Source organism: Centruroides sculpturatus, unplaced genomic scaffold, assembly GCF_000671375.1.
Source record: "Centruroides sculpturatus isolate CEXI.00-Female unplaced genomic scaffold, Cexi_2.0 scaffold1088, whole genome shotgun sequence".
Classification (NCBI taxonomy): Eukaryota; Metazoa; Arthropoda; class Arachnida; order Scorpiones; family Buthidae; genus Centruroides; species Centruroides sculpturatus.
In genome coordinates, this window is record NW_019385342.1 from 45,881 (window position 1) to 58,321 (window position 12,441).

General features: G+C 29.2%; 2 protein-coding genes across 3 annotated transcripts in view; one reads left to right on the forward strand and one right to left on the reverse strand.

Moving 5' to 3' along the window:
• The window catches only part of LOC111637890 (angiopoietin-1-like), a 10,753-nt gene extending 9,470 nt beyond the window's left edge, over positions 1–1,283 (reverse strand). The window contains exons 1-3 of the mRNA XM_023383494.1: positions 1,115–1,283; positions 834–1,045; positions 638–755 (exon numbers count right to left, since the gene is read on the reverse strand). Coding sequence (XP_023239262.1) covers positions 638–755; positions 834–1,045; positions 1,115–1,238 — 454 coding nt within the window. The 5' untranslated portion in view covers positions 1,239–1,283. The remainder of the gene's footprint in view (positions 1–637; positions 756–833; positions 1,046–1,114) is intronic.
• Positions 1,284–4,656: 3,373 nt separating this feature from the next.
• On the forward strand, positions 4,657–9,319 carry LOC111637893 (techylectin-5A-like). 2 transcript variants are annotated; one of them, XM_023383498.1, is made up of 6 exons: positions 4,657–4,756; positions 5,666–5,815; positions 5,888–6,066; positions 6,184–6,289; positions 6,379–6,543; positions 7,436–9,319. In XM_023383498.1, exons 2-6 carry the CDS (start codon positions 5,689–5,691, stop codon positions 7,678–7,680), a joined length of 822 nt encoding a protein of 273 aa, XP_023239266.1. In that variant the 5' UTR covers positions 4,657–4,756; positions 5,666–5,688; the 3' UTR covers positions 7,681–9,319. The 2 variants fall into 2 exon arrangements, with proteins under 2 accessions (XP_023239266.1, XP_023239265.1); XM_023383497.1 differs by having other exon boundaries at positions 4,669–4,809.
• The last annotated feature ends 3,122 nt before the right edge of the window (positions 9,320–12,441 follow it).

Consider the following 12,441-nt stretch of genomic DNA (forward strand, 5'->3'; position numbering starts at 1 on the left):
TATATATATATATATATATATGTAGATATATACTATAATATTTATAGTTTCAAAATGTGTGAAAATCTTTAGATAAATGAACAAAGCACAACTAGCCAAATATTTTGTACATATCAAATTCATATTATTTGGTTTATAAGGGTCTAAATGTCAGCATTATCATCTGATCTTTCAAAATACCCCACACCAAGACTTCGAATTAAGAAAGTTTTATATTAAATCTTTCCTAATAAACAACAAAATAAAACTATATATTATGATCATTTTGTACATTCAAAGTTATATTATACAAATCTTAATTTTGAAGAATTAACCTTAAACTTATTGATATAAATTTTCCTTCATTTATTATGTAATAAAATTAATTTATATTTTAAAAAAATAGTGGCCATCAATACAAGCAAACAAAAGAACTGCTATCAGATTTGCAGACATTGAGGCCCTAATGACATAATCACATGTTAATCACATTTTTTTTAATTGGCAATTTAGATAAAGCAATACTTTTAAAACCTGAACTTTATGTTACAGATCAATCACAATATTTATAACTTACTTTTTAAGCATTTTATTTAAAGTAACCGTAATAAATTCAAAGTTAGCAGTTATCAAATTAGTTTTTCCATATTGAACATACACATAGAAGTTACGTAGTTGGTACGTAAATTAGCAATAATGTCTATAAGAAATGTTAAAATTTCATTTTTCTTATTTAATAGTATAAGATGAAATCTGAAATCAAACAATTGCATTTTCTAATTTTTTTTTTTTTGATTGCAATGTGAAATATCAAAATTAAANTTATTAAATATTTTCATATTTTCTTATCTTACCGTCCATCCTCCTCCGTCAGTTTCCATGTCGCAATATACATTGAAATTAAGTTGAGTTGTGCCATTCAAAGGCCATATCTCGTAAATGCCCGATTTACTAACCCCGCTTTTTTTTATCTCAGTACAATCCTTATATTTAGCAACAACTTTTGGAATAATTTCATATTTGGGTGTCATTTTAATATGGTTTCCTTTTGATAAGTGTTCTAAGACTAATAATTGCATTTGCAACGATTAATACTTTGTAAAATAAATCAAAAAAACGAACAAAAACAACTTACGATTGTGAATAATTTCGTCAATTATCTTCAGTTTAAACTTAATATACGAGTTAAGCTCTTCGCCTGTAACTTGTTCTGAATAAAACACGAACAAGGCACACAAGTAGTAGTGCATTGCTTTCATGTTGAGAAGTTAAATTCGGACTTCCTTACTACAAAAGGTACTGCATTACTTTTATAGGAAAACGAAAGGAAAGACAAGAACGGCTGTTGATAAAGATATCAAAAAAACTGAATTTTCTAAGAAATTATTACATAATAAAGTTAAGAGATAGTTTTAAAATTGAATATATCTTAAAATTTCAGCTTAAATGTTTAGGTTTTAATAAGTAAAACCTTCACATTTTATCTATATAAGAAACTTTTACTTTAAATTAGTATTAATATTAGATAGTGTATATAGGCTATATTGTATAATATATATTATATAATATATGCTGTGTACATGAACATGTGTTATCAATATTACGTAAACGTTTTTTTACAAAGAAACGTGAAGTTTTATTACTGGCTAAATGGGCAAAATGGTTAAAGGTTATGCATATCAAAATGCATATCTCTTCGGGGTACTCAGGACAATCGAAAAACTTGAGGAATCTTTTGGGTTTTTCTTTTCGTTCTTTCGTCACTCAGCCACTTTATTGTGAACTTTTCCGAACTTAACATTCACTTCTAAGGATGATCCAAGAACACGGCAATTTTGCTCTATGTTCTTTTGTGTCTCCCTAAATTTCATTAGGCGCTCTGAATGGCGTGGGGTAGCATGGACAATGTCGTTTTGACCTTATCGTATGTCAAAAACGAAGTTATGGAGCCCATCTTTCGGATTCTTCATCGTAATTAATAGAAAATGGCAAAATTTAATTAAAATCGATCGATTAAATTTTGAGAAAAACATAAATCTGTAAGCAACATAGAAGAGGCTTCGCTGACGCTCTATCTCATTAAACAGAATGGAGCAAAAGTTAGTTCGTCGAAAATGCGTGTGTTGTAATACTATAGACTCGCAGTTATTCAGGATGCATAGGAAAAATATCGTTCCGGTTAATCCCACGACGTTTAAGTCCTGTTCTTAGTGTAAATGGAAAAGGTAAATCGTCAAAAAATGTAAAGAAAATAACTTATAACCTCGATACTTATAATAACTAACTAATCATGTAGCAATCAGGTGTCCGGGCTTTTGCCAATACAGGTACAATGATTGTCACTTTCTTTCCAGTTTCACTTCAATTCTAACGCGATGTATCTACCCAAGTTAAAAAGTTTCGTTTCTAGGGGGCTATTACATAATTATTTAAATCGTTAGTATTCGAACTGCAATATGCGTATGTTAACTTGTTCGTTTAGATCAGTGGTTCTCAAACTGGAATCCGCGGTCCTCTAGAGGACCACGAAGCGGTTTCAGGGGGACCGTGAAAGGGTCACTACAGGCAAAGCAGATGCACCCATCCCATTGAATGTACAGTACATTTGATGACTAAGATTTCTGAATAAATAATTGATTGTCAAAAAATATTTTGGTAACAGTAGTCTATATGTTAATTGTAGTTAATTTTTGAAGGGTCCACGAGCAATCTACAAAATTGTAAAGAGACCGTCACGCAAGAAATCCTAAAAAAGTTTCAGAACCACTGGTTTAGATGGAAGTGTCTCCATACCATAAAAGAACACTAGACCAAGAACAGTTCTAATCTGGTCAATATGGCTTTGTTTTTACAGTAACACATTTTCGGGTGTCATCTTACCCGTGGACTACCCTCTTTTCCACAGTATCTTATGGGTTTTGAGTTTGCAAGATTGGGCTACAAGATTAGCAGATTGAGATATTTGTACGTCTCTAAGTTACTACATTTGGGCGACTTACTACTTTCTGGGACACTTAAAATATAATTTGGGCTACATTTCGAGGAATTCTGCTTTACTTTTTGTAAAACCTATATAGTATCCTGTGATGTTCTCGCCGGGAATGTGCTGTTTACCTGAAGTTTATTTATATTATTATTATTATTATTAATTATTAATTAACGAAAATAGCGTTGTATATACCTAACCGTATTCCGTTTGCTTAATAAATTACATCAGTTACATGACAGTCGACATATTGTACAGAAATATGTAAATCTCAAGTCGTAATTAGAGAGGTTGCGGCCGACGTTTGCGGCTATCGCGAAAACGTAAACGTCGGACGTTCAGCAAGTTTGACAATGGCGTTTGGAACGTTGATGGAATCAAGCTCGACCTTCCAAACGCCATTGTCAAACTTCTAGGCTTACAGGATGGCGGTGCTGAACGTCCGACGTTTACGTTTTCGCGATGAAAACGTCGGCCGCAACCTCTCTATTATTTCATCTCAAACTAACGAGGATTTCCTGTACTATGTATTAATAGAAGCAGAGTCGATACCAAGGTTGCGTAGAAAAACGATAGTGATATTTTTTTTAAATAGCCAGGGACCATATGACAATCAACAGAGCATGAAAGAGATGAGTTGAGGTTGGAACCTATCTGATCTAAATTCTGTAACTCTTTGTCTTTTGTACCATGAGCTCGAAGCAAATGTTAGCATCACTTTTATCTGAAACTGGTAACTAAAGTACAAATTCGTGTCATAAATAATTACACTTTGCAAATACCTGTATTTTATTTTTCCTCATCAGACTAGTGTTTCAGACTTCCTGTAATCCCTGTTAAATATAGCATTATCTGCTTTCAGTTATGGATGTTCTGACACGGTAAGTATCCTGCACTGAGGTTTCTGATAAAGGAAAAAATTCATTTGATAAAAGTTTCCCTATTACAATAGAAGCAGTGGCATGTTATATCTTCATGGGGACCAGGCAAATTTGAATTCGTGGACCCCACGTATGGTATTGACTTCAGAGGAATTTTTGGGTGAAAATATTTTCTTATAAAACACTGGTTTGTGACCGCCGTTAGTGGGGATCCCAGGCAATTATCCTTTTGCCCATAGGATAATGCGCCACTGAATAAAAGAAAATATTGATAATTAAGTATGCAGAATCATTTATCTGGCAGTCTTGGATCGATAATGAAACATCTCATTTTATAATTATTATAAAAAACCCCAAAGTTCTACATACTTCTGTAATATTTATTCCAATGTCTCCTATATAAAACATTACCCAACACTTACATTGCTTAATAATACATCATAAAGCATGTAACTCACTATTCCAGATGATCTTTCATCAGAATATCTCTTACATCTTACAAAAATTGTAAAATTTCTCAGATATAAGGAAAACGTCGTGAGAAACTATAACAGATATCTTATAGAATGTATTTTAAATATATCATTGTTGTAAATTTTAGTAATAGATGAATATATACGATAATTAATATTAAAAAAAATTTACTTTATTGTTTTCATGTGGATTGTAAATCTGATAAAATATATATCTTCCTTTTTAAGTGCGATATAGAACTAATGCGGAAGGAGGAAATTAATAACGTCACTCGTATATCCTGAAGATAATTATCCTTCTGACAAATTCATTTGATTGAAATATGAAAAAGGTACGATAAAGATAAGATAAGAAACTGATAAAGATAAGAATAATTTTTATAAGAAAGCTTACATTAATTCATATGGACTGATTACATTTTCAAAATAAAATGGAGGTAAATAGGATGCTGTTGCATTGAATGTATTCTTTGTATGTTTCAAATGTTACGTAAGTTTTTAATTTTAATTTTCATCTTATAATAAATTTTCTATGTTTTTCTCCTTCATCTGTTAGCTTTAAACAATTTTAAAAGGAAGAATTTAAGGTAAATGTGTTCTAAATTAGATGCAGTGACATTTTTAAGTGTCGTAAAATAGCCGACATTTTAATTGATTCCAATAATATTTGAAAACTTAATTTCAATTATAATAAAGTCTGATCTTCTGTATTGGTAGCGGATTCATTATAATGTTTAACAGGGTATCTATTATGGTATCGTTAATTAACAACAAGAAGCAATATCACATTTGAATTTGAATTCCAAATCAAAATGTTTTCAGAAGTTATATTGATTGAATAAAAAAGATCCTGGAAATATTTCTCTAAATAAACGTCTGAATAAGGGCCAGTTACCGTTAAAAATACCTCCCGGTAGGCATTCCCCTAGGCAGATCGCCGTAACTTAACTAAAACAAACAAGCAAACAAAAAAACAAGGTAACCTAACCGCTCGGCCCTGTATGTGGGCATTGTTATATTTTTAGGGGGCTTAGTCACTTTATACCACCGTAGCCCGTTGCACTGTTTAGGCATTGCATTTTTATCTACTTCTTTCTTCTTCCTAATTTCCTTCTCATGATATTTCTGTTTTCATCAAACTCTACCTTCGTTTTGATCTCTTTTCTGTTATTTATTTCATAATTCTCTTTATGCATAATAAGTCCTTCCATGTCAATCATGCTTTCTTTATCCTCGCTCTTCATATTTCCTTATTTTTCTACGTCTTTAATATATTTATTTATAAATATTTATCAAATTTCACTAATAAAATTTACAAATTTAATAATGTTTACATCATTTAACAGATCATTCAATTAAACATCCTTTGATGTTAATCAACATGCGATTTGTTTGCTTCCTGTACGTCGTTTCCATTCTATTTTCTGAAGATATTTTGGCCAAAAATATGCTGATTTCTTACGAATTGAGAAACGTTGTCGATGCAAATCGCTATCGTAAGTTATTTTCTTAACTCTTCGATATTTTTTTCTATAATTTTTATATGCGCTAATTGATATGATGTAAAGGTTACGAAGAGAACAAAGAAGTTGGTCAGAAATCTGAAGATCTAATGAAACCAAGCGATTGTAATGATATTAAGAATAAAGATTTTAATATATCAGGAATATACGAGATATTGCCAGTGAATAGAAGAAATATGTTTGAAGTATATTGTGACATGGAGACGGATGGAGGAGGATGGACAGTCAGTTAAGATTTAAAAGAATATTTTCAATAATAATACATTTAATATTGTGTATAAATTGTGATACCGTGTACAGGAAACAAAGTTTACATTTATTAAAATGTAAACACATTACAGGTATTTCAGAGAAGAGGAAATTTTGGGCATCCTTTCGATTACTTTTTTAGAAATTGGAAGAATTATTCAGAAGGATTCGGTAAACTAGATGAAGATTTTTGGTTAGGTATGTATATATATATATTATTTTCTTAAGGGGATCCTTCAAGAATTAATTAAATCAATTAAAATTAAACATTTGTATAAATTTATTAGGCAACAACAAACTTCATTCTCTAACAAACCAGGGAAATTATTCACTTAGAATTGACATGAAAGACATTGAAGGTAATCATGGTTATGCTCAATATCAATATTTCAAGATTGCTAACGAAACTGAGTCATATATGTTGCATGTAGCGGGATACGTCGGAGATGCAGGTAAAACGCATTTTTAACACTATAATTCATGCTTAACATATGATAAATATATAGAAGTAACTTGAAAATAACGTTTTTAAACATAAAAAAGTGTGGAGAATCATTTAAATTTCAGTTTATATTTATTCTCGTTATTATCTGTACAATTTGGAAACAATACTAATTGTTAACATAATTACAATTTATAAACAGGCATAGACATAGACTTATTAATTGGCATGTAAAAGAAAAAGTACATGCCAAGCGGCATTCTGGCATGTACTTGTGTACTTATAGTAAATTTCCTGATATACACTGGCTACTGGCTTCGATAGAACGCAGTTAGCCTGTAGACTCCATGCATTGTCTAGCCTCATAACATTCTGCTGGTTTTATATCTTCTTATTATAAGCTATTGGGTTTAGTTTTTATTCGCATAAACATGGGTGATATGCCGAGGGGGAAGCTTTTATGGGAAACTGGCCCCTATTTAGGTGTTACTAGCCCGTTGGCAAGACACGAACCCACGATCAATGTTTTTGGTTTTATCCATTCCGCCACTGGTGGCATAGGCCACAGGGTCAACAGAATAGCTATTACTTGTATACAAGCATTAACGCATGGATATAACCAAACAAGGTTGGGCCTCACCACAATGTGTCTGCTGGTGATGTGGGACGGGCACGACATATCCGGACAGACTGCCTCCCAAAACATTCCTGAGGTTTTTTCGACTCGTCCGGAGTTCGAACCAGGGTCCCCCAGAGCGGTAGGCAACTTTAGCCACTCGGCCATAATTAATGTTTATTTAACAGTAAGCCCTATATTATATTCCTAGGCTGCAAATATTATAAATATAGAATGATCAATTGAAGTTCTAAAAATTTGTTTATTTGTTTTGTTTATTATAAAGGTGATGCCTTATCTAAATACCATAACGAAATGAAGTTCAGCACATTTGACAGGGATGGTGATCAAAATCCGATCTGGAATTGTGCGAAAATTTTTAAGAGTGCTTGGTGGTATAATAATTGCTTTACTTCAAATTTAAATGGACTATATGTTAAAGATCAGAACGAAGGCATGACATGGACTAGCTGGACTGAAATGAAGAATTCTTTATCTACAGTTGAAATGAAGATTAGGAGAAACCTTTAATAATTTTTGTCCATTATTAGTTGTTTCTTCTATAGTAAATTATTCCAGTTGATTAATGTAAATATTATTTTATCAAAACATTCAAATTAATATAGAGTATCTCGTTAAAATGTGTACATATGTACATACTTCGATAGCCAAAACTCAAAGTTAAACATAGTTTTTATGTATGAAACCATTAGAGTTAAGGCAAGCAATTGAAAAGACAGATCAACAATTTCCATGAGTTTCTTAGAAAATATTTACATATTACTTACGGAGGGCATTCAGAAACGTTTTAGATATCCAAAATCTAACTGTTATGTAATTAAAAGTTAATATTAAATTTTTAGTACACAATGAAACAAAGATACATTTCTATGATTTAGAAATCAAGAGTCAATCTAGGTTTGCTGCTTCAATAATGAAAAGCCACCAATGAAGATGTGCTAATAAAAAATGGCGGCCACATTTTTGTAAAACAAAAATAAAGCGACAATTCTTCTTGAAAACAGAACAGTGATTGCTGAATACTATACAACAAAATGTGTTTCAAAGATATGAGAATAAATGGAGAAACAAATGTCCAAAATCAGGAGAACAATGCACTAGCATACACGGCTGCTCGAACAATCGAATTTTTTAGTAGCAAGAACATTATTGCTCCATTCACCGTATTCACTCGATCTGGCACCCTATAACTTCCTTTTATTTCCAAAACTTATAAATCAACTCCGTAGAACGCAATTTCAGCGTTCAGAACAGGCTGTATATATTTATCAATACTTAGCTTTGGCTTCTATATCTAAAAACTGTTGGTTTGTGTTTTCGTAAGTGGTTTAGACGAGTTGTATAGTGTAAGCGGCCATTATTTAAAAAGAAATTGAGTAAACATTTTTTGTTTTCATCTTCTAAAAACTTTTTAAACACCTCCTGGATGTCTACGATGCATGGATATCAATGAGGAAGAATTTGAAACTTGAAATCAATGTTATCTATACCAAGAATTTATTATTTGTGCATAAATTAAAGTTAAATTGTAATAAAACATGTAACAACTGAACTATTTAATTGATATTTTTTCAGGAAATGTATTAAACAGTTTTATGAAATATCCTATATAATCTACCTTTATATTCTGTAGCTTATATAATGTTGTATCCTGTATAAACCTACATTTATCTGTATAATCTACCTTGTAATATATAATTCGTTAACTACTGAATGTTTATTCTTATAAATTTTTATAATATTACACTACAAAATTAATTTTTTGTGAATTTCTTTTTTTAAAAGATACATTTTAAAAATATGCACTTCAAAAGCTTCATTATTTTTACAATAATCATATTGGAAATGTAATTACAACTCTTTCTGTCTTGTGGGCATTAAGATAATCTTTTTAGCAAGCCAGACCCACAATGGAGGCCGGGTGAAGAGGGACAGGCCGGGGCCTAACATATCGACCCCAGATCCCCCAGAATGGTAGGCTACCCTCTAAGCCGCTCGGCCTTTCGGCCATTGTTGAAGTACACAAACTTTCATATTTTTCTAATATTTTTGATTGTAATAAACATTTTTTTAAAAAAGAAACACTACTGCTTTGTTTACTATTTTGTTACATAAATACAAAATCTGCGTATAGATTGCAGCATCCTTTAAAAATACAGGATGGCCATTAATGTATTGAATATATTAAAAACTATAAAATTTGTTTATTAAATATTATTAAAAAATGTATTAAATTAATTTTATTATTCTTTAAATCCTGCAACTCAAACGTCATCCATTTCTTATTAAGATAGAAGGCCGAAAATGACTAGGCCTTATGATATCGATGTTTCCCGTTATCACAATAATACATAGTAAATTCTTGGTTACGGATCAAATCGAATTTTGTGAATATTTTAAATACGAATGCTGTTAATTTAGAAAAATTTTTTTGAAATTAGAAAACCAATTATTTTATATTTTTAATAAATACGTTTTTAAAATTAAAAAAAAAAAACGATCTTTAAATTATGACGTTTCAACGCGTGTACTTCAGACATTTCACGAAACTATTAATAAAATTTGTTAAGTTATATTATTTTAAATTATTTTTATTTAAAATTATTATTTTTCATTATATATAACATATATATTTTTAAAACCTTGGGCTATAAAATAAGCGCCCAAAAAAATAACCGGAAGTGAGTAACGAGGTTAAAATCGTCTGCTAAAGATCCGCCATCTTTAATTGTACTTGTGTAATGTTTTTCGTCTTTATTTAATGAAAAGAAAACCGCAACGTAAGTAACTTTGATTTTATTTAATTCTTAATCGTATTTAAAACTGTTTAAGCATTATAAAACTCGTTTTTTAAATATTTATTAAGATATAAATCACTGAAAACTATTTATTCTGGAAAATTTCAATGATTTTAATGCCATTTTACAATTATAAATTCTGACAGCAGATAAACTAAGCTGAAGCTATATAAATTTATATAATTTTCCTATTCATAGCTTATATTAACAGCAGACTAAAAGAATGTGGTTTAAACTTGTTTAATTTTTATACTTTAAAATAAGTTTTTCCAACTTCTTGAAGCTGGCATGTGTATGACATTAATGCATAATTTATTCAAATTTCATATAAATAAATTGATTTTTCAAGGAATCTTGACAGTAAAAATCACAACAAGTAGTAGTAAAAATTGAGTTTATTTCATGTAAAATATATAAAAATAGTGTTATGTAATTTCTGAATGATCCCAACATAGAAAAATCTACAGACTGTACACTTTTCAACCTCTGTAATGCTCCATAATGCTGTTTCATAAATGTACCCCAAAATTACTCGATTGTAGTAAGGAATGATACATGGCACCGGGTACAGAATGCTACGTTACCTTATTAATCATGTGTATAACATACAAAAAGCATGGTTCACTATGTAACACTTCAGAAGCAAACATGTATCATGGTTGCCCAAGGTTTGAGAACCCAACATTATGTATTTAGATGGTCGTGCACTTACCTGGCCATATCTGCATTATGTAATTTATGGACAGCTCTTTTACAGAAGTCTGAAAACTAGCAAAAAATCAAATATTTTGATCATTTCTTATGTTGTTTAATATGCAAATATTTTTATATTGACTTATATAACTTATGAATATGTTTCAGAATGTAAAAACAAACAGGCTTGTGAAAGTTTTTTCTTCCAGAGATGTATAAATATGTTCAAGTATGCATATTTACCTTTAAAACCCATTAAATACACATAAATGATAATACACAGTCATTTTGTATTGTATAATTGAATTTCTTCCATAAAAACATGTCATAATCTAAAAAAAAAAAAATTCAATAAACCAAGGTCATTTTGTATTTGTCAAACAGTTTAATCTGTTATATAAGTGTTATAGATTAAGATAGCTCTATAAAATATAAAATTTTGGTAAAATTTTAATATCTGAAAATTTTTATAGTGCTCTTACTATGACAGAACCAGCTAGTATTTAAAATTAATATAAAATGAGTACTGTACATTATTAATATATAAGATGTGAATAAATTTGATTAAACTGGTTAAAAAATAATTAACTTTATTATAGTTTATTTTAATTTGTAATTTGTACATTTTGAAATATTAATTAAAGAAAGAAGTAATAATGTAAAATTTATAAAGAAAACTGTAATTTTATCAGATACAAAAATAAACATTTCAATATTAAACAATTCTATGAATTTATGGTAATGTTCCTCACTTTTTATATGTATAAAAGTGATAAAAGTATTAAAATGTTAAAATTGATTTTACAGTTAAAATAAATTTTAATCAGAAAAATCAATTCAGATATTTAACATTTAACACTAGTAAAACAGTTATTATTACTGCTCATTATATTTAATTTATTAAAGGAATTTCATTTTTAATTATGTTCATCATTTATTTTAATAATCATAATAAATTTTTCCTTTACACCATTTTCAAATCAACATTTATAATTTTTCATAAATATAGAAATTTCATCATTTAATATTGTATAAATATTTAGCATTACATTAATCTTATAATACATTTATATTTTAAAAAAATAGTGGCCATCAATACAAGCAAACAAAAGAACTGCTATCAGATTTGCAGACATTGAGGCCCTAATGACATAATCACATGTTAATCACATTTTTTTTAATTGGCAATTTAGATAAAGCAATACTTTTAAAACCTGAACTTTATGTTACAGATCAATCACAATATTTATAACTTACTTTTTAAGCATTTTATTTAAAGTAACCGTAATAAATTCAAAGTTAGCAGTTATCAAATTAGTTTTTCCATATTGAACATACACATAGAAGTTACGTAGTTGGTACGTAAATTAGCAATAATGTCTATAAGAAATGTTAAAATTTCATTTTTCTTATTTAATAGTATAAGATGAAATCTGAAATCAAACAATTGCATTTTCTAATTTTTTTTTTTTTGATTGCAATGTGAAATATCAAAATTAAATTTTTTTCTAATTTATTGATTTTCAAATTAATGATAATTTCAAACAGAAATTCAATATATACCATATGAAATATTCACAATTAAAACTGAAAGACAGATTATTTTCATATACAAAATCACACATTGCAATAAATCATATATATATATATATATATATGTAGATATATACTATAATATTTATAGTTTCAAAATGTGTGAAAATCTTTAGATAAATGAACAAAGCACAACTAGCCAAATATTTTGTACATATCAAATTCATATTATTTGGTTTATAAGGGT